Source organism: Emys orbicularis, chromosome 8 (genome assembly GCF_028017835.1).
Source record: "Emys orbicularis isolate rEmyOrb1 chromosome 8, rEmyOrb1.hap1, whole genome shotgun sequence".
Lineage (NCBI taxonomy): Eukaryota > Metazoa > Chordata > Testudines > Emydidae > Emys > Emys orbicularis.
Genome location: NC_088690.1, coordinates 167229 through 186272, shown reverse-complemented (window position 1 = coordinate 186272; position 19044 = coordinate 167229). Strand labels below are relative to the sequence as shown.

The following is a 19044-nucleotide window of genomic DNA, read 5'->3' as shown; positions in this document are numbered from 1 at the left end:
AGCCAGAGACCTCCCAGCAGGGCTGGTGAGTGCGGCCAGGGAAGGGGGCAGGGTGTGATGGAATGAGTGTCTGGGAGGTGTGTGTGGGGTGCTCGGCTGTGAGGGTGTGGAGAGCGCTGGGCAGTGGGGGAGGTTTGTGTGTTTTGGGGTGCTAAGCAGTGGGGGCCTGTCGGGGGGTGCTGGGTAGTGGGGGAGATCTGTGTGTGTCAGGGCATTGGGGGTCTGTGTGGGGCATTGTTTAGTTGTGGTAGTGGGGCTGTGGGGAAGGGCACTGGGGGGGGATGAGGGAGGGAGAAGAAATCTGTGTGTATTGGGAAACTAGCGAGTGGGGGGTTCTGTGTGGGGTACTGGGCAGCTGTGGTGGGGCTGTGGGCAGGGGTGGTGGTGTGCACAGCACTGTGCATTTGTGGTGGAAATGTGGGGGAGGGTGTGGGGGGGCTCTGGGCATAGTGGGTTCAGGGGGTGCAGAGCATAGTGGATCCAGGGGGCACTGGGCAGGGGAGCTGTGTGGCGCAGCATGGGCCCACTCCCAACAGGAAGAGGCATGCTGGTAGCACAGGGCCAGGAGGACCAGTGTGCCCCATTGCCCCTGGCCGGCCCTGCCCTTCCCGCTGCTCACCTCCTCAACTGAAGGTGGGGGTAGGGGGTGCAGGGGTGAGTCCCGGCACTGCTTACCTGGGGTGGCTCCTGGGAAGCGGCCGGCAGTTCCCCGAGGTGAGTGTCAGCAGGGCTGACCCAGCAGTGTGGCCCGGGCTCCCCCAGCAAAGTGTGTGCAGACTGGTCCACCTAGCTCATGGCAGAGCCAAGGAAAGGAGGCACCTGCTTCTGCACATGCTGATTCCACCCAGGGCAGGCCGGGGCTGAGCACTGCTAAGCTGCTGCCCAGTTCACTTACCCACACTGGCAAGCAGGGATTGCTCCTGGCGGCATGCATCTGCTTGATGTACAATTGGGATTCCATTTGTCCCAATATTCAGGTAAATTTTAAAATTTGGTAGTGAAATAGAAAATTAGTCGATTGGGAATGTCCCATTAAACCCGATTATGCTCTATTATCTACTGGCAATTTTGGTTTTTCAGGTTGTTTTCAGGTGTAATGCAATTTACAGTAGGGATATTTAGTTTACAGTTCTGAACCACAGTGCATACCATAGGACAAACTACAGTGGGCACGTAATAACACGTAAGCACAGAGACTGCACAGTTCTTTTCAGTGGCTAGCTAGCTAGCTAGGTAACGGTCTTCAGCCGAAAACCCCACCCAACATGGCAATGGCAAGGGAAGAGCCAACTACCAAAAAACAAAAAAGACAGTGCAGATACAGGACAGAATGGGAAGCCACTTACACCTGGATTCGGAAATCCTACGAGTGTGATTCAAAAGCCTTCTGTAAAGCATGCAAGAAGGAATTTAGCATTTGCCATGGCGGTGAGTCTGATGTTAAGCATCATGCTGATTCAAAAAATCATGAACAAAATACCAAGACTCACAAGAGCAATACCCTGGTCTCATTTTTTCAGCAGGCCAAATGAATCCTTCAATAACAAGGTTATCGCTGTTGAGCTAACTCAAGTTTACCACACAGTAGTCCATCAACACTCCTATCACTCGTGTGACTGTGAACTTAAACTGGCGCCTACCTTGTATCCAGATTCAACGATTGCGAAGCATGTCAGCTGTGGCCGGACTAAAGCGGAGGCATTGATCAAAAATGTGCTGTCACCGCTCTCAACAGAATTTTTAAAAGACCTCAGCAAGGCAGACAGTCCCTATTTCTCAGTTGCCACAGATGCATCTAACAAGGGCAATGTGAAAACTTTCCCCTTATCGCTGAGATACTGGATACCCGAACATGGGGTCCAAGATAAACTGTTAGACTTCTATGAGCAAAGCAAAGAGACTGCAGAGGCAATAAGCAACACATTACTTGAAAAACTTGCGACACACAAACTAGACCTAAATAAAGTGTCTTCCTACTGTGCTGATAATGCAAACGTGAATTATGGAAAGTGACAATCAGTGTACCAGAATTTAAAAAAAACAAAACAAAAATATCTTGCCTGCAAACTGCCCTGCCCATGTTGTGCACAATGCTGTGAAACATGCTAGCAATATCCTACAAGTTGACATTGAGACTCTGGTGATTAAGACGTTCAATCATTTCAGCAGTTCTGCTAAGAGAGTAGCAGCATTGAAAGATATGTTTGACTGTGTGGATATGGAGTATTCCAATTTACTGCGCCACATTCCGACACGATGGTTGAGTCTTTTCCCAGCTGTAAACAGGCTTGTAAATATATGGCAGGCTGTTAAGTGCTACTTTGTTTCTCTGGGCAGTGAGAAGTGTCCAAAATCTCTATGGATGCTCTTCTCGGACATGGAAAACGGTGAACAAGGTGAGGGGCCTAGCAAAGTTGAGGTTCATCTGTTTTTCCTCCAGAATGTCCTGAAAATCTTCAATGATACTGTGCTCTGACAGCATGTGAAGTGTATGCCATAATGAATACTCTGAGAATTAAACTTCAGCACCGGAAGAATGACAAATTCTTTGGCTCCAGAGTTGAAAATGCATTAACTGAGATGCTGCCTGTCACTGCTGCATGTCTCCAGAAAGACTTCATGAAATTTTATGATGTGTAGATCCTATATTTGGAGAAATGATTTGATTTTTTCAACAACTGGCTACTTGTTCAATACCCAGTGCTTGAACATCAAAGTTAATAGGGCATTCGAATACAAGGATCTGTCTGCAGTCGTGACAGCTGTAAACCTCCAGAAAACAGTGGCTCTTGATCAGCTCTATGATGAGCACTGTGTCATCAAAAGACATCAACTCCGAGTTGGAGCCTGGAAACTACTTAGTTGGGGAACTCTGGTCTCAAGTGCTGAGAAATAAGGACGATAGCACTGAATTCTTGAACATGACAAAGCTGGTGTCATACGTGCTCAGTATACCAGTAAGCAACAGACCATGTATTTTCAATCATGAAAGGTGCATGGACTGATGACTGGAATCGAAGCAGCATAGACTTGGTGCGGAGTGAAACCCTTGTCAAAATTAATTTTCGGATGAGTTGCAGGGACTTCTACAGCTTTGTGATTGCCCAGAAGCAAGTCAAGACTATGGCAAAGTCATCCAAGAAGTACTAGACTTCTGGCATGTCTGAGAGGTATGCAAATTGGGAAGTTGATTTATTGACTGAATAAAAAACCCGGCCCTTTACCCCTGTTGTTTGTTTAGTGTACAAATAAATCTGTAAGTTTAATATGGATTACAGTTAAGTCTATAATTTAGTCAGGAGGACCGTGACACTCACTGATTCCAGACCTCTGTGACTTGGTTTGCTTCAGCCACTGAGGCAGGACTGTGGGCCTCCCCGCTGTGACTGCGGCTGGGGCTGGAGCCAGGGCTAGAACTGTGACCCTTCGCTCCCCTGCCCTGCAACGGGGTCTGACTTTGCAACCAGGATCCTGTGCCCCTGTCCTGTGGCTTCAGCCGGGGGCTGGAGCTGGAGCCCTGTGCCCCTGGCCCCGTGGCTTCTGCTGGGGGCTGGAGCTGGGGCCATGAGTCCTTGAGTACTTGCCCTGTGGCTTGTGGTGCGGGCTGCAGCAGGGGCCGTACACCCCTCTTGCAGCTTCCTAGGGCTGTGCGCCTCCTTTCATGGCTCCGGTCGGGGCTGTGCACCTGTGACTCTCTTCCCTCCCCCACTCACACAATTTGTCCTTATATTTCACTCTTGCGATCTGGTCACCCTACCTAAGAGGAGCAGCAGGGCCTCAGCAGGTCCGTTCTTGGCTGGGACCAGAAGGGTGAGGAACAGTGCTCCTCTCTGGCCAAAGGAGCTTTACAGGCTGCATTTACTGGACCTGGGAGAGAGGACTTGAGAACTTTAGCCCTAAGGTAATGGGCAAAGGTAAAGGGACCAGGTGGGAAGAGGCCCAGGGAATGCAGCAGCAATTAATTAAAGGAAGCCATACATGGTTGCTGTTTATAGGGTCTCTAGTTGGAACTCAGAATAGTGGGTGGGCCCAGGTTCTCCCAGCAGCCACTGGCAAAGTGGCCTAAGCCCCGAGAAGGGTACAAAATTCCTTCAGAAGCCCAAGCAAAAGGCTGGATTTAAAGGGCCCAGAGATGGGGCTGAAGACTCTGGTGAGGGCAGACAGTTTGGTGAACTCTTTGCTGCCCTGGAAGGGGTACATTTTTGACTCTGTGACTTGGATGGAAGTCTGGATAGAAGTCTGACCTAGTGAGGCTGGCAACCTACAGGGAGCACCAGGAACGGAAAAAGATTGCAGTACCGCAACAGCCACTGGGGGCACTCAGGAGTTGAGTGCCGCCTATCACAGTGCCCTAAAACCTGTGTGCGGTTGAAGATTGCCATCCTACTTATACAAGATCACTGTGGGTGAGCTTCAATCTGTAGGCCCTTCCGTCTCCACCATTATCTTTCACGTGCTGCAATTCTGCTCAGATCTTGTCCACAAGTGCAAGGAAGTAAACAACGTGCAGGTGGTGCAAAGGGCTTGGCATTCAAAGCTAACGCAGAGAGAACACACACTGTCTCCGTTAAATAAATCCTGGTGTCTCTGAACAATACTTTGGGAATTCCCTTCTATTCTAGCCAACATAACCACACCTGAAGTGTCCTGTGCAAATTCATATATAATACCAAGCTGTAAGCGCAGATCATACAACAATAATGGAACAGCATTAACAGCTGAGCCTTTAACAATATAAAACTATGCAGTCCAGGCTATGCCTTTGTAAAGCACAGAGGATACAGCTTCACCCACTGTCTGTAAGGTATACAAATGCCAAGCTTTTATCACCACTGTACTCAGACAAATGTCCAAACTGTGAACTAACCCAGAGGGGAGAACATTAACTTCAGCACCCATATCCAGCATGCACTTGAGTGGTGTACCATTAATTTCCATAATACAGGACATCAGCTCCAGCACCTTGCCACGTGAGAAGATTATAGTAAAGGAAATATCAGAGGCCCTGGTAACAGTAGTCTCATGTGGTTCCACATTCACAGTATGCACTTCAGGCCTCCTGTCTTTGTGAGCCACTGCACCATGCCACCCTAACTTAAAGAGGCCTTCCTTCCCACAAGCCTGGAACACAGCAGTTCTAACTAGGCAGGTAGGGAAACTGGCCAAGTGACCCATACTACCACAGCAGAAACAGTGAGGAACTGACAAGTTTAACTGCTGAGGCCTTAGAGAGAGAGTAGGTAGCATTGTATGACTGTGGGTGATGGAAGTAGGAGGAGCAGCTGATGGTTTAAATGTAGACACAAAGGTTGCAGCAGTCTGAGTCATAGAACCCTTTTCAGCTCTAGCCCTCTCAAAAGCTTCACTCTTGGCAACCATGGCATTAAAAATTAGCATTCTAACATCTTCTGCCAGTAGTCATTTGCCCAAGCAGTCACTGACTATGTCAATCACAGAAATATCCCTGAACATGATCATAATCATGACATCCTCAAATTCCTGGGCCAACTGCCACAAATGACATGCAAACTCACACATGGTTTTGTTGGGCGGGTGGTGAGCTTCAAAAAACATTTTCCTCTTTAACAGAACAGAATTGCCAGTGCCAAAATACTCGTGACACTGAACAGTTACATCAAAGAAGAACTTGGGCTTTGAGAATCCATCATAAATATCAGTGCCATTATGGCGTAAGCAGTTCTGCAGCAAGGGTAACCTAGCAGCCTCAGAGTCAGCACAAGCTGCACATAGTTCAAAAAATTCCTAATAACGTATCAATTCAACAATCGAAGGATGTACAGGTTGCGGAATAGATACATCCCAGAGCAGCAATCCCCAAAACAAACAAACAAACAAAGCAAGACACACAGGTAAATTGTCAATCAAAACATGTAATAACCATGAACTGGTTAGGTCAGCAACAATCTGAACAAAACGTAACAGTTCAAATAGCAGATATGTAGCAGCAAGTCCTAAGCAGCTTTTCCCCGCAAAAGAAAAAGGAACAGGAACACTGAGTTCAGGGATCAAGAACCAGGAAACAAAACAGGAACAGGAATCAGGAAGACAAAACACACACCAGGTCATCAAGGTGACCCTATAGGTGTCCTGGGAGATGGAGTTAACAATCAAAAACTCATGTGGTGAGGAAACAACTGTGTGTCACTTGTGAGAAGGAGAGCATTGTGACAGATCTTTATCCAAACATCTTTCTTCTGGTCTCAGAGAAGAACCTAGAAGACCCAAGTAACACAGTTACACATGTACCTGTGTGGTAACCACATTAGATGGTATTGGTGCTGATGGAATACCTGGATTTGCTAATTTCTTAGGAACTAAGCAAAGAGGATAATTTGATGATACTATCTGTTTTAGAACTCACTCTGTGGTGCATCGCAGATCCACATACTTACAATCCGAAGGATCCCCAGAATGAGAAACAATGCCAAGCACCAAAAGATGTTTAGTCTTGCCTTCTTTTTTCTCAGAACTGAAGGTCCCAGTTCTGCAGAGGCCTCAGGTACAGACTGTCTTTTGTCCAAGACTGTTTCAATTACTGTCTGTACCCTTATCAGAAATGGGTCCAAGGGTTTTGTTACCAAACACTCAGTCTTTTTAGATCTGAAGCTTGGTGTCAAAGTTGATGCTTTATAAGTAGAAGGTTTCCTGATACCAGAAGGTCCTGAAGCCTATTCAGGCCTCTTATCTCTCTTATCTGGAGCATTAGAAATCTCAGATCCACAGGTTTTAACTGATAAGGATTCTTGCAGAAAGAGGGCCTCGAGTCTGTTCTGCCGCTCCTTTCTAGCTCGCAGCGTGAAAATCCTGCAGACAGCGCAACGAGAAGGGGATGCCCTTCTCCTACGCACCATGCACAGATGTCTGATGCCTGAAAAACTGCAGGACACGACAAATATCTTTTAAATCTGTATTTTTTGATCTTCAAATCTGCCATTGCTAACTAACAGTAATACTAATACTAACATTTAAAAGTATTAACAACTAACTATATAATTATTAAAAGAGTAAAGATCTTGACTCTGAAGAAGGCTCACATCCATCCATGGTCAGTGGTTGGAACTGAGGCAGGAACTGCTGCCATGCCTGTTCATATAGCCCCACCCTCAAAACGTGCTTGAATGCTGAGAGATGGGGTGGGGATTTGTGAGTACTCTAACAGGCATAATTAATAGAAGACTACACCATTCAACAACATCAATGGGCGCATATCCCAAGAGTGGCCACTCCAAGAAAAAGGTAGTCTATACTATGGTGGCACCCTCCACTCCAACCAATAATCCACGTGCAGATATGGTTCACTATAGTACAAAGAGTTCTCAGGGACTGTTTGAGAGCCCAAAAGTTTAATCCCAGATGAAGGCTGGAACCAGGTGGTCCCTGATACGATTCCAACTGTTGTTCTAATCTAGGATCTGAAACAGAAATTATGGGTGATAATAAAGGTTCCGGAACTGAAGCCAAATATCTAGCTGGGGAACTGGATGGTATTTTAGGACAAGACAGGCAAGTTAACAGCTGACTTTCTTCTACTCATCTTCTCTTTTCCATAGGGCACAGCTCTGTTCAAGGAGAGCTTTCTCTTTCCAGAGTCAGTCATATTGGAGCCGAATATATGGGAGGCACTGGATCTGAATAATGAATCTGAGCGAGCACTATAACAGAATTGCTTCTCCTTGGGCTGCCATCTTAACGTGGTGGAGAAGCTTGCATGTATTAAAGACCCCAAGAGCAATGCCATTGGGAGCCTTGTACTCCTGGTAGGGTCACCCAATAACTGAACTCCAGTACGCAGATGATTGTGCTGAAGCTTACAAAAGCCTAGGGCTAACCCTGAACTTTGGCAAAACAAAAGTTCTCCACCAGCCAGCTCCCGGTCAATCATCAGACTCGGCAAGGAAGTTTTACATTGACAGAGAAGAACTGGAAAATGTAGAACACTTTGCCTACCTTCGCAGCCATCTCTCACAGAGAGCAAACATAGACATCAAGATTCAGCACAGAATCCGCTGGGCAAGCCTTGCCTTTGGCAGACTGTCTCAATAGGTGTTCAATAATCTCATTAGAACATACACTAGACTTTCAGTTTATAAAGCGATGGTAATCCCAACTCTCCTCTATGGCTGCGAGACTTGGGTGACCTACAGAAAAGATCTGAAAAACCTGGAATGCCAGCACCAGCACTTTCTCCGGAAGATCTTCAACATAAACTGGGAGGATTGCCGCACTAACGTCAGTGTCCTCACGGAGGCCAACACCTTCAGTACTGAGGTCCTGTGTGCGCGTGCCTGATGCATGCCTACGAAAACAATTACTGTACACCCAACTTACCAAAGGAGAAAGGAAATGGGGAGGCCAAAAGAAATGCTTTAAAGACACCCTTAAGACAAACATCAAGAGACGTAACATTGATACCACGCACTGGGAGACAGTAGCCAAGGACAGGGCTAACTGGCAAAGACTTGTCAGAGAAGGGATGATCACTTTTGAGGAAAATTGCCTTGCCCTGGTCCCAGAAAAATTCCAGAAAAGAAAGGACAGATGACTGTTATGCAGCAATCATGGCCCAACCCTGTCTTCCAACATGACCTGCAATGTTTGCCAATGAGTTTGCGGCTTAAGGATCAAAATCCTCCAGTCACCAAAGGGGGGACACACAAAAAACCACCTGTGAAAGAGATCATCCTCAACCCTGAGGGATCGCAGACGATGATAACAGAATGGCCAGAGCCTGTAGTGGCTCTCTCCTTGTTTCCTCAACTAATGGGTCCAGTACATGAGGATCTGGTATAATGAACAAGTCTGCTGCTGAAAGAGGATGTCTGGAGTCTTTACTGCATGCTGGAGCAGGTCTAAGATTTTTTCTGGAGCCACCTGTCTTTTCAGCACTGACAGGTTTTACTGCAAGGGCTTCCTGAAGCAGAATGGCCTTCAGTTTGTTCTGACTCTCCTTTCTCGTCCTTCTTGTAAAAGCACTATATCTAGAACACCTAGTGAGTGTCACTCTCCAAGACAAGTCAGGCACCAAGTGTGTTGATCTGATGACAGATATGGCACTGGGCATGAGGCATGCTGTCTGAACCCTGATCTCTTTGCTTTTAGATCCACCGTCTCTCTTGGTTCCAAAGATAATTTAAAAGTAATCTAACATCAAACACTTTAATAATAAAACCACAAACCTACACTAAAATATTGACAGTAAAGTGATTTAAACTATTAGCTAACCACTAAGCACACTATATAAAAGGGGCCTGGGGTTCTTTCTGGAGCTGTTCCTGGTCTGTCGCAGCTGGTGGTGGGAAGGAACGGAGATGGTTGCAGTGCCATGCCATTCATTATAGCTAAACCCCTAGAATGTTCAGGAACAGTTGGGGGAGGGGTGCATGAGAGCACCAACCAGCATATGAATTAAATTCCACCATCTGAACTGCATGAATCTGCTGCATCCCAAGCATGGAAATATGCAGAAGCCATTTGAAGAACGATATAGGCCTAAGGTCTCCAAAGGCTTCAAAAGTTTAGGTGACTTCCTAAATGTCTTAGTTCTAACCAAAACTTTTAAAAAATCCCTCAACATCTGGGGACTGGAGACTAGTTTCTGTGGTGAGAGTGAAGGTTTGGAAAGAAAACAATGGGATTAACAGTCTGATGTAAGTGGAAGTCAAACATTCATTCACATAAAATCTTGAATTAAGAATTCCCATAGGTTAGTATTGTACAATTTGATGTATTAAGAAAATGAGTTACACCCTCCTATGCAGAGTTTGGCATTAACCATTGTTTGAAACAGGACCCCACACTGGTTGGGTCTGATCCACTGGGGCAATTCCCATGTAAAAGAAGGTCACCTCAGGGACTTGGTATAAAGGGGAAGGGATGGCCAATGTGCAGAAGTCATTTTATTGGTAACAAAGAAATCAAGTTTGGATTAAGAGTGAGTCAATACTTCATGCTCATTAAAGAAGGCAAATCAAAGGACAAATGTGGTGCAGTCTCCTAGTACATTTGCCCTATCATCCCTTTGAAAAGAGGGAGGGCTGGGTGGCAGGGGTCAGAAGAGTGCACTGCTCACCTCCTGGATCTGCTCCTTCATTGCTTTGATATCATTCTCACGGGGTTCTATTTGCTTCTTCAGCTCCTTTATTTTATAATCCAGTACAAACTTGAACTTTTCCAGCTCCTGGTTTTTCTTTTTTAGGTCATAAATCCGCTTCTCCTGGGACAAGCAAACATATGTACAAGTCAGTGCTCTCTGCAAAGACTCAAAGCAGGAGGCCAGTGAGAATCAGACACAGACCTCTCAACCAGATCCCTGGAGTGATGTCTGGATGTTGGGGGGGGGGGGTGGGGAAGACACTATAGCCACAGTTCCTCAGAGAAATGGAAATGGAGATTGAGACCTTAAATCACAAATCCCACAGAGAGGGACAAGGAACAAGCGGGAAGGGATGACAATATAGATATCAGTTACAAAACCCAAGGAAGGGGTAAGTAGCTCGAAATCCTGAGCTACAGATCCCCAAGGAAAGATCTGGGGGGAGGGAAGAAACATAGAGTATGTCTACTAGCAACTAGACACCCTTGGCTGGCCCATGCTAGTCGACTCAGGCTCACGGGGCTGGGCCTGCGGGGCTGTTTCATTGTTGTGTAGACTTCTGGGCTCAGACTGGGGGTGGGGTGTGAGGGTCCCTGAGCTCAGGCTTCATCTTGAGCCCAGAAGTCTACACAGCAATGAAACAGTCCCGCAGCCCTGCAAGCCCGAGTCAGGTGGAACAGGTCAGCTGCTTTCTTTGCTGTTTAGACATACTCACAGAGTCCTTAACTCTAGGTTGTAAGCTCTTCTTCAAGGCAGGGATTGTGTTCTTGTTCAGGTTTCTTCAGAGCTTAGCACAATGGGCCCCAGATACTAATTAGAGTCTCTGAGTGCTACAACAATACAAAGAATTGTAATACCAATAGCAGTGTTTGAGTGAGGGGAGGGTGACAAAACTCAGCTACTCAGACTGTCATAGCTCTGCCTCACCTTGTCTTGGATAGTCTCATCTCTTTCTTGAATCTCTCTCTTCAGTCCCAGAATATCCTTTTCTAATGACTTAATGACACCTTGCAGCTTCTGCTGTTCCATTCTCATTGTCTCAATGTCATTGCTGCGCTCTTCAATCTCCTTCTGTAGGCTATTGAACTAGAGACACACAAATACTAACTTTCTCCAACTGCCATTCAATTTAACCATCCTACTTTGGCTGATTTCTTGTAGGCAATGTGGCAGAAGTGAGTTATGAGAAGGGATCTGAAGGATGAGAGAGTAATGAATTTAATAATGAGTTCAGCAAGGGTATTTCATGTGATGAGGCAGCATGGAAGAAAGCAAAGAGGGAAAACAAGTAACAAGAAGAGCCTTGAAGGTCAGAAGAAGCTTTGAGTGGATACAATAGAGAAGAGAGGAGCCAGGAGCAATAGGCAAGGAAGACAATGATCTCAATAGTTGCATTGTGTATGGATCGGAAGGGGGCAAGATGGATGTCAGGGAAGCTAGACAGGAGAAGATGTCAGTAAACAAGACGGGATGATGACTCTGCATAAGAGTTTTAGTGGCATGAACAGGCAGAAAAGGTTAGGTGTGAGAAATGTTATGGAGAAGGTGGCAGCAAGTTTTGGATGCACAGAGTTGAGACAGAGGGAGGAGTTGAAGACAACTTCAAGGTTACAGGTAGGCATACTTGGGCTAGCATTAATTTAGCTAATGCAGCTAAAAATAGCAGTGACGACACAGTAGCATGGATCCCAGCATGAGCTAGAAATGCAAGTACATATCCAGGGTTCTGGGTGAGCTTGTACAGTCTGAATTGAAGCCCATGCCACCGTACCTTCATTGTTATTTTTAGCCACACTAGCTAGATTAAAGCTGGGTATGAATACCCAAACTGCAATCACATCTCTCACTGCAGTATAGAAATACCCTAACTGGCCAGAGTCTTGCTAATTGCACATTGGTGCTTCTTGGCAAAGTTCTGAAAACAGGAGAGGCTACTGAGCCATCTGCAGACTCAGGAAGACCACATCATGCTCTGCTTATCTTCAGATCTTCACAAGAGCAAAGGCTATTTCTTTTCTCTTTCTTATGAATGCTTAAATTGTGCCTCTGGTATAAACACAGGAAATTCAACTCAGATACATAAATTACACGCAGTGAAGGTGCAGTCACAAAGCACTGCAGATCTCCTGGGAAATTGTGGTGAAGGCTTTATGGAGCAGTGTGTGTGCTTTTATGGAGGAATATGAATGAAGAGAGGGGGTCATTAGGAGTATATGAAAAGGAGACTGTTCTGTGGATAGATTGCAATGTGGAAGGAAGCACAGATGGGAGGAAGAGTAGATACTAAGCGTGTGCTTGGATTCAAATGCAGGCTCTCTCCAAGCACAGAATCAGTGACCACAAACGACAGGTGGAATTTGTGACACACAAAGTACAGTCTAAACCCTGAGAGGAGCGACTGTGCAGCTAATGTGACAGAAGAGATGGAGACAGAGACACTTTCTATACTACTGGGAACTGGAAAGTGATGTGGAAAAACTACCTGACCTTGGGAGAAAGGAAAGATGGCAGAGATGGCTCCATGCTGTGTAGCAACCTGCCACTATATCAGGAATGGTAATCAGGACAGTACTGACAAATGGATGAAAGGGGTCAAACCTCAAATACAGTACATAATCTTATCCTGCTTGACTTGTACCTACCCCTGAGAGAGATCTGAGAGGGTATGAATTTTCCTTACACTTTGGCAACAACTGTATAGCTTGTCATTCTAATGCAGTCATATTTACTTGAAAATTGTTTAAGTGTTATGATGATGACAAACATAACCCTCTACAAATATCTGAAGAGTATAAACACCAAGGAAGGAAAGGAATTGTTTACTACAAAAGGGTGAAAATTAAGGGAACTGGGATAAAACTGGGCACAAATTTTGGTTCATTACCAGGAATACTTTCCCGACAGTAAGATAAATATCAAATTGTAGCAAAGTCTCCTGAGAAGCATGAGAAAGTTTAATTGCAAGAGATGGGACTATCTATTATTGTTATTAATTATTTATATAGTGCCCCAAACTGTACTAGATATCAGTAAACTTAGTAGAGGGAAAAGCTCTGCATTGCCCCTGTGGCAGGGGGAACCTGTAACTTCTCTTCTCCCTTTAATCTAGTCACTGTTACACCAGAACATAGGTTCTTTTTTTGCTCCTAATATTGTAAGATTCCCAAGCTATATTATAGGAAGGAGCAGTTGCCCTTTCATGCCTCAGTAAAATGCCATACATGTCTAGATATAGACTAGTACTCTCATTGAACACATTCTACACTCAACTCAGCCTTAGTATTCCAGGTGCCAAATCAGATCCCCTTAGAGAACTGAAGTTACCTTTTTCCTCATGATTCCTGTCTCTCCTTTCAGCCGCAGGTTTGATTCTCTCTCTTCCCGAAGTCGTCTCTCATACTTGATTTTGATTTCCTGGATTTCCCGATCTTCATCTTCTTCAATCTGTTTCTTAGTTTCTTCAAACTCTCGAAGCTGCTGCCTGGCGTCATCCTGTGCCTGGAATCAGGAAAAGAAAATTGGAGACAGAGGTGGGACGGCAAAGATCTCTAGCATAACTATCAGACTTTGTATTTTGTTCAGTTTCTCCTCAGAGGGGCCTGGGGAATAGTAGCAGTGGGTCCATGAAATCTGTGGAAGCTATTGGCGATGGGGAAGAAGAGTTAACTACTTACTTATCTGTAATTATCATTCTCTTCTGAGCATATGTATACTTTAATGGATCCCTGATCTTTGACTGCACTAACACTATTTAAACAAATTTCAATTCCAAGATGATTAAATTTCTTTCAAAAAATTGTTAACAGACTGTCACAGGGTGGTGGGCCCCTGTAAATTAAATAGGTCCAGCTCCTCTGTGCCACAAGAGGTAGTCCTAGTTTGACCAGTTAGGAGGGCAGGGAAGTACAGGTCTGTCGCATCTTAGGCGCATTTAACATGTGCGATTTCAGCTTTACATGGTCGGCAAAACCAAAAAAAAAAAAAAAAAAAGAGAGAAAAATAACAATTTAAATACTGTTTCTGTAGTGCGGGCGATTCCGCCCGCCATTACACTCAATGTAATTTTGACGATAGGCGATTTTCGCTTTAGGCGCTGACTGCGGAACGTAACCCCAGCGTAAGATGAGACAGACCTGTACCTGGATCTATACAATATCAGGGAAAGTCAGAGAGCCGAGAGACCCGGTGAGTCAGGACTGCAAGAGTCAATCAGGAAGAATACAAGTGAGAGCTGCCTGGTCAGTCAGTCTGGGCACATGAGAGCTGTCGGAACCCAGAAGAAGTTTTCTGGGGGAAGGCTGAAGGCAGGCAGAGCAAGTGGTATTTGCTGGCTGACCTCCCCAAACCAGAGACCCATGGGCCAGAGAGAGCTGAAGGCAGGAAGAGCAGCAGAAAGAGGTGCCTGCTGGCTCTAAGCCAGAAAGCCTGAGTTGAGGGTCGGAGAGGGCTGAAGACAAGAGAACAGTGGAGGGTGTAGTAGGAAGAGGGCCCGAAACATAAGGCCTTGTATCAGTGTCCTGGTGTGAGTCCTGAGGCCAGGGCTAAAGTAGTTAACTTTGCTTTATATCAGCAAAGTTTTAAGTTGTGAGCAAGAGGCCCTGGCTCTTTTGGCAAGTATAGAGCTAATATTACAAAAACATATATTCCTAAGCATTGCTAGGCACAAAGCACTCACATTCCAGAAGGGTGGTACCAGAACACCCCGATACCAAACACTTTCCCCAAAGATAACAGGAACATGCTGACCCATCTTAAGGATAAGGTCAGGATGACAGCATGATAGATAGAGATGTTTTGATCGAGCCTACAGGTACAAGGCAATGGGTGGCACCCTAATACGTCAGAGGGTGGCACCCTGATACGTCAGGGGCGATACGTAACTTGTTTGTATTGGTGTATAAAGATGTATCTCAGAGGCAATGTCTTTGTCTGGCCGAGGGGAGAATGGAAAGTCCTGCCATTCACTGAGCTGGTCCGTTGTCATGGGCATACATGTGTTAGTGTACCTGTAACCATTGGGCCCGGGCATTAGCACCGTGCCTCGTTGGCAATAAACCTGACCAAGTTCCTTCGCTGAAAACCGAGTCTGTGGATTTATTGGGCGGTATGCTCGAAGTCTGCTGTGCCAGCTGTCTGCGCAGAGCTGGGACAGCACACAGGGAGAACACACACACACAGCCGAACATCTGATGACAGACCTACTTATATCTGCATACTGGAGAGCTGGACCCAGGGGGACAGTGAGTGCCAGAGTGCGTAAGGGATGCTCCCCTGATAAAGATGACCTCTCAGTAAGGCTGTGGGGAGTTCCCACTGGGAAGAGCAGGGTTGTGCTCCAGCTAGAAGGGCAGGGGAGGCTGTCCCACAGAGGGACAAAAAAGGACTAACAAAGAGTCTGGGAGTGACAGCTGGAGCACTGAGGGCAGACTTATAGCATTCTAGCAGCGTAGGCACAGACACTCACTACTGGGTTCAGGGATCTAGAACTTTGAAGTGTAGGAGTTTCCACCAAGCCCATGTACACAGGTCTGAGTGTGGGGATCTATTAAGGTGGGTGTGGCATTATGCCCCATATTCTTCATAGTAATATTAATATGATAGTAATATGATATGAGTATGGCATAATTATAATGTATTTTGTGCGAAATAAGGCATGTGAGATATCATTGAAAAGGTTATAATTTACTGAATCTGATTATCCTATTTGTATGCATGTATCATGTTTGTATCTGAAGTTAGGAATATCGACTGTGTATCTGTATTACAAATATTTTACACCTGGGGAATGCCCATTAAGCAGAATGCAATCAGTCTAGATGGTTGGCTGGGAAGGGCCAGTAGACAAAACAACAGGCCTTAGAAGAAGTTTATCTCCCACCGGGGAGCCTTTCTGAGGATGCTACAAACAGTGTCCGAGTCATGGCTGCTGTGACACTACAGGGTCACGTGACCAGATCACCTGATACTGGACTCCATCTTGGAATACCGGTGTTTTTCCACTGACTAGGCATGGGAACCAAGCTGGAGACAAAGGGTTCCTGCCATATGCAAAAACTATTTAAGGCGGGGAGTGACATCATTGAGGTTCTTCACTGACTCCCCGCCCAAAGGAGACTATTGGAAACACCCGAGGAACAAGGACTGAACTGGGGGGGAGGGGGGGGGGAGGTGGGAGAGAGTGCTGGACCCAGGCTGGAGGGGTTTCTAGCCTGCGAGAGGATTACCTGGGGTTTTTAAGCTGCAAGCAAGGGCAGCTGGCCCCTTAAGAATCTCTGCAACCGGCTTAAACCATCATTTAGGGTAAGAATTTTCTACTCATATCCAATCTCTTAGTATATTAAGCTTAGATTCCATTTTTGTTTATTTGCTAGATGTCACGGAGCCACCGGGCCAATGCTCTGGAACTACTCCATATGAAGCCAGTCAGGACTCTAGGGGAGCATGCCTCCTCTCTCTGAGCATACTGTCGCCAGGACAAGAAGCTTACACAGCTTCGACCTTCCTGGGTCTGACCTCGGAGCATTCAGCATCTCCTTCCACACCATGCGCTTCCCGCAGCGAGTTTGCCTGGGCGGGGCTCCTGGGGAAGCCAGAGGGCCCTGCACCCCAACTCCATAGTCAGACGTGACTCTCAGCCAGCGTAAAACGGAAGGTTTATTAGTCGACAGGAACACAGAACTTGTTAGCACAGAAATCAGTGACTTTCAGCCAAATCCATCTTGGGGAGTCCTGGGCCAGACGGCCTGGACTCCTCCTCTTCCAGTCCCCCAAACAGACTGCCCATCTTTCAGTGACCCGACCTCAGACACCCCCATTGCTCCTCCTCCTTCCTTTGTCTTACTTCCCAAGACAAGAGTCACCTTGTCGTCACCTGGTTGCATTCCCCTCCTGGGTCTCAGGTTATGAAGAGCACTGGTCATAGCATATATGCAGACAGCTGGAGCAGCCTCACCTGCCCCAGAGGTCTCAGCCAAAGTCACACACTCCTATTCCCACCACCGAGATATTGGTGCAGCACACAGGGAAACTGAGTCACATATTATACATGCAAAAAAGTAAAACTCACATAGGCTCAACAATAAGACTCACATACAACATAACAAGGGAAAATCCCCACTTAGTCACACTAGGTAATCTGCTTTGATATGTTTGCTATCCCTTATAATCACTTAAAATCTATCTTTTGTAGTTAATAAATTTGTTTTTGCTTTATCACAAACCAGCATGTGGAAGTTATAACTTGGGGTAAAAAGCTGTTGTACATTTCCTCCACATTGAGGGAGAGGGTGAATTTCATGTGCTTACACTGTACAGTTCTCTGTACAGCGCAAGACGGTATAATTTTGGGTTTACCCTCCAGAGGAGGGTATGCACTTGTGTATCTGGGCAGTTCCTTAGCTGAAGCCTTCCCAGGCAGAGGAGATCACAGCGTCTGTATGTTTCTGCAGCTAGGTGTGTCCCTACCTCTGTGTGTGCTGGTGAAGGTGCAGACTGGAGCCTGGGAGAGGGCTTGGCAGGCTGGTCACAGCAGTACAGGGTAAAGGGAACCGATGCTGGTGGGTCAGGTGGGCTCAGTGGTACCCCAGTTCCAGGTGGCACCCTGGGGGGAACCCATCACAGTGAGTATCTTGAGAATGGGAGACTCTAGGTAAATAACTCTCCCTATAACCATGTTGAACAGTTCCCGAGACAAGCAAGGAAGTGGGGACTTCTCAGAAGCATGAAAAACAAGTAATCTTGACACAGAAGGAGAAAGGTCAAATTATTTGGCAGAGAGGGGAAAAGAATAAAATTGGAGAAAGTCCAGAAAAGAGCAACAAAAATTATTAAAGTTCTAGAAAACATGGCCTATGAGGGAAGACTGAAACAACTGGGTTTGTTTAGTCTGGAGAACAGAAGACTGAAGGGGAACATAACAGTTTTCAAGTACCTAAAAGGTTGTTACAAAGAGGACGGAGAAAAATTGTTCTTGTTAACCTCTGAGGATAGGACAAGAAGCAATGGGCTTAAATTGCAGCAAGGGTGGTTTAGGTTAGACATTAGGAAAAAACTTCCTAACTGGTAGGGTGGTTAAGCACTGGAATAAATTGCCTAGGAAGGCTGTGGAATCTCTATCATTGGAGGTTTTTAAGAGCAGGTTAGACAAATACCTGTCAGGGATGGTCTAGATAATACTTAGTCCTGCCACGAGTGGAGGGGATTGGACTAGATGACTTCTCAAGGTCCCTTCCAGTCCTACGATTCTATGAATAAGAGTCATGCAGACAGATAGAGATCGTAAGGCACATCCTTCCAAATGGATGGAGAGGCAGGAAGAGAAATATCACAGGCAGACAACTACCTTAGAATGGTACTTACTGAAGGCATATGCCCCAGCTAACTCAGAAGAGCAATAAGGAAGCCCCTGCTTCCTGTGCACTCATTTCCCCGCAATCCAGGATAGAGTCCTATGTGCAGAAGGCACACCTCCCTTGGCTTTGGAAGACGTATTACTACAATTAGAAATAGGATACAGTCAGCAGCCCAAGGCAGGTGTGTAGTTCATACCTCCTCCAGCAAGGTGGTTTTCTCATGCAGTTTCGCCTCATAATATTCTGTCAGCTCCTCCAGGGCCTGGTTCTTGGTCTCCTCCATATCATGTAGCTGCTTCTCGTACTCCTCCTGCATCCGCTGGGATTTCACTTGCAGCTCCTGGTATTTTTCATACTCTAACAAAAGTTTCTGGTTGTTGCCAGATTCTGGGAACAAGATGGAAATGATAGAGCTAAGGGCAGTAAGATATGTCCTATCCTTCTATAAAAACAATGAGGAGTCCGGTGGCACCTTAAAGACTAACAGATTTATTTGGGCATAAGCTTTCGTGGGTAAAAAACCCACTTCTTCAGATGCATGGGGAAGTGGGTTTTTTACCCACAAAAGCTTATGCCCAA

At 46.0% G+C, this 19044-nt stretch overlaps 1 protein-coding gene across 2 annotated transcripts in view; it reads right to left on the bottom strand.

Annotated features, from left to right (window-relative positions):
* CFAP57 (cilia and flagella associated protein 57) overlaps positions 1 to 19044 on the bottom strand; it is a 150743-nt gene that overhangs the window by 20454 nt on the left and 111245 nt on the right. Inside the window, exons 14-17 of one of the 2 annotated variants that reach the window (XM_065409883.1) lie at positions 18662 to 18852; positions 13439 to 13612; positions 11042 to 11200; positions 10091 to 10234 (exon numbers count right to left, since the gene is read on the bottom strand). In XM_065409883.1, the coding sequence (XP_065265955.1) occupies positions 10091 to 10234; positions 11042 to 11200; positions 13439 to 13612; positions 18662 to 18852 (668 nt within the window). Of the gene's footprint in view, positions 1 to 10090; positions 10235 to 11041; positions 11201 to 13438; positions 13613 to 17675; positions 17715 to 18661; positions 18853 to 19044 lie in introns of those variants that run through there. The other variant, XM_065409884.1, reaches the window with a different exon arrangement.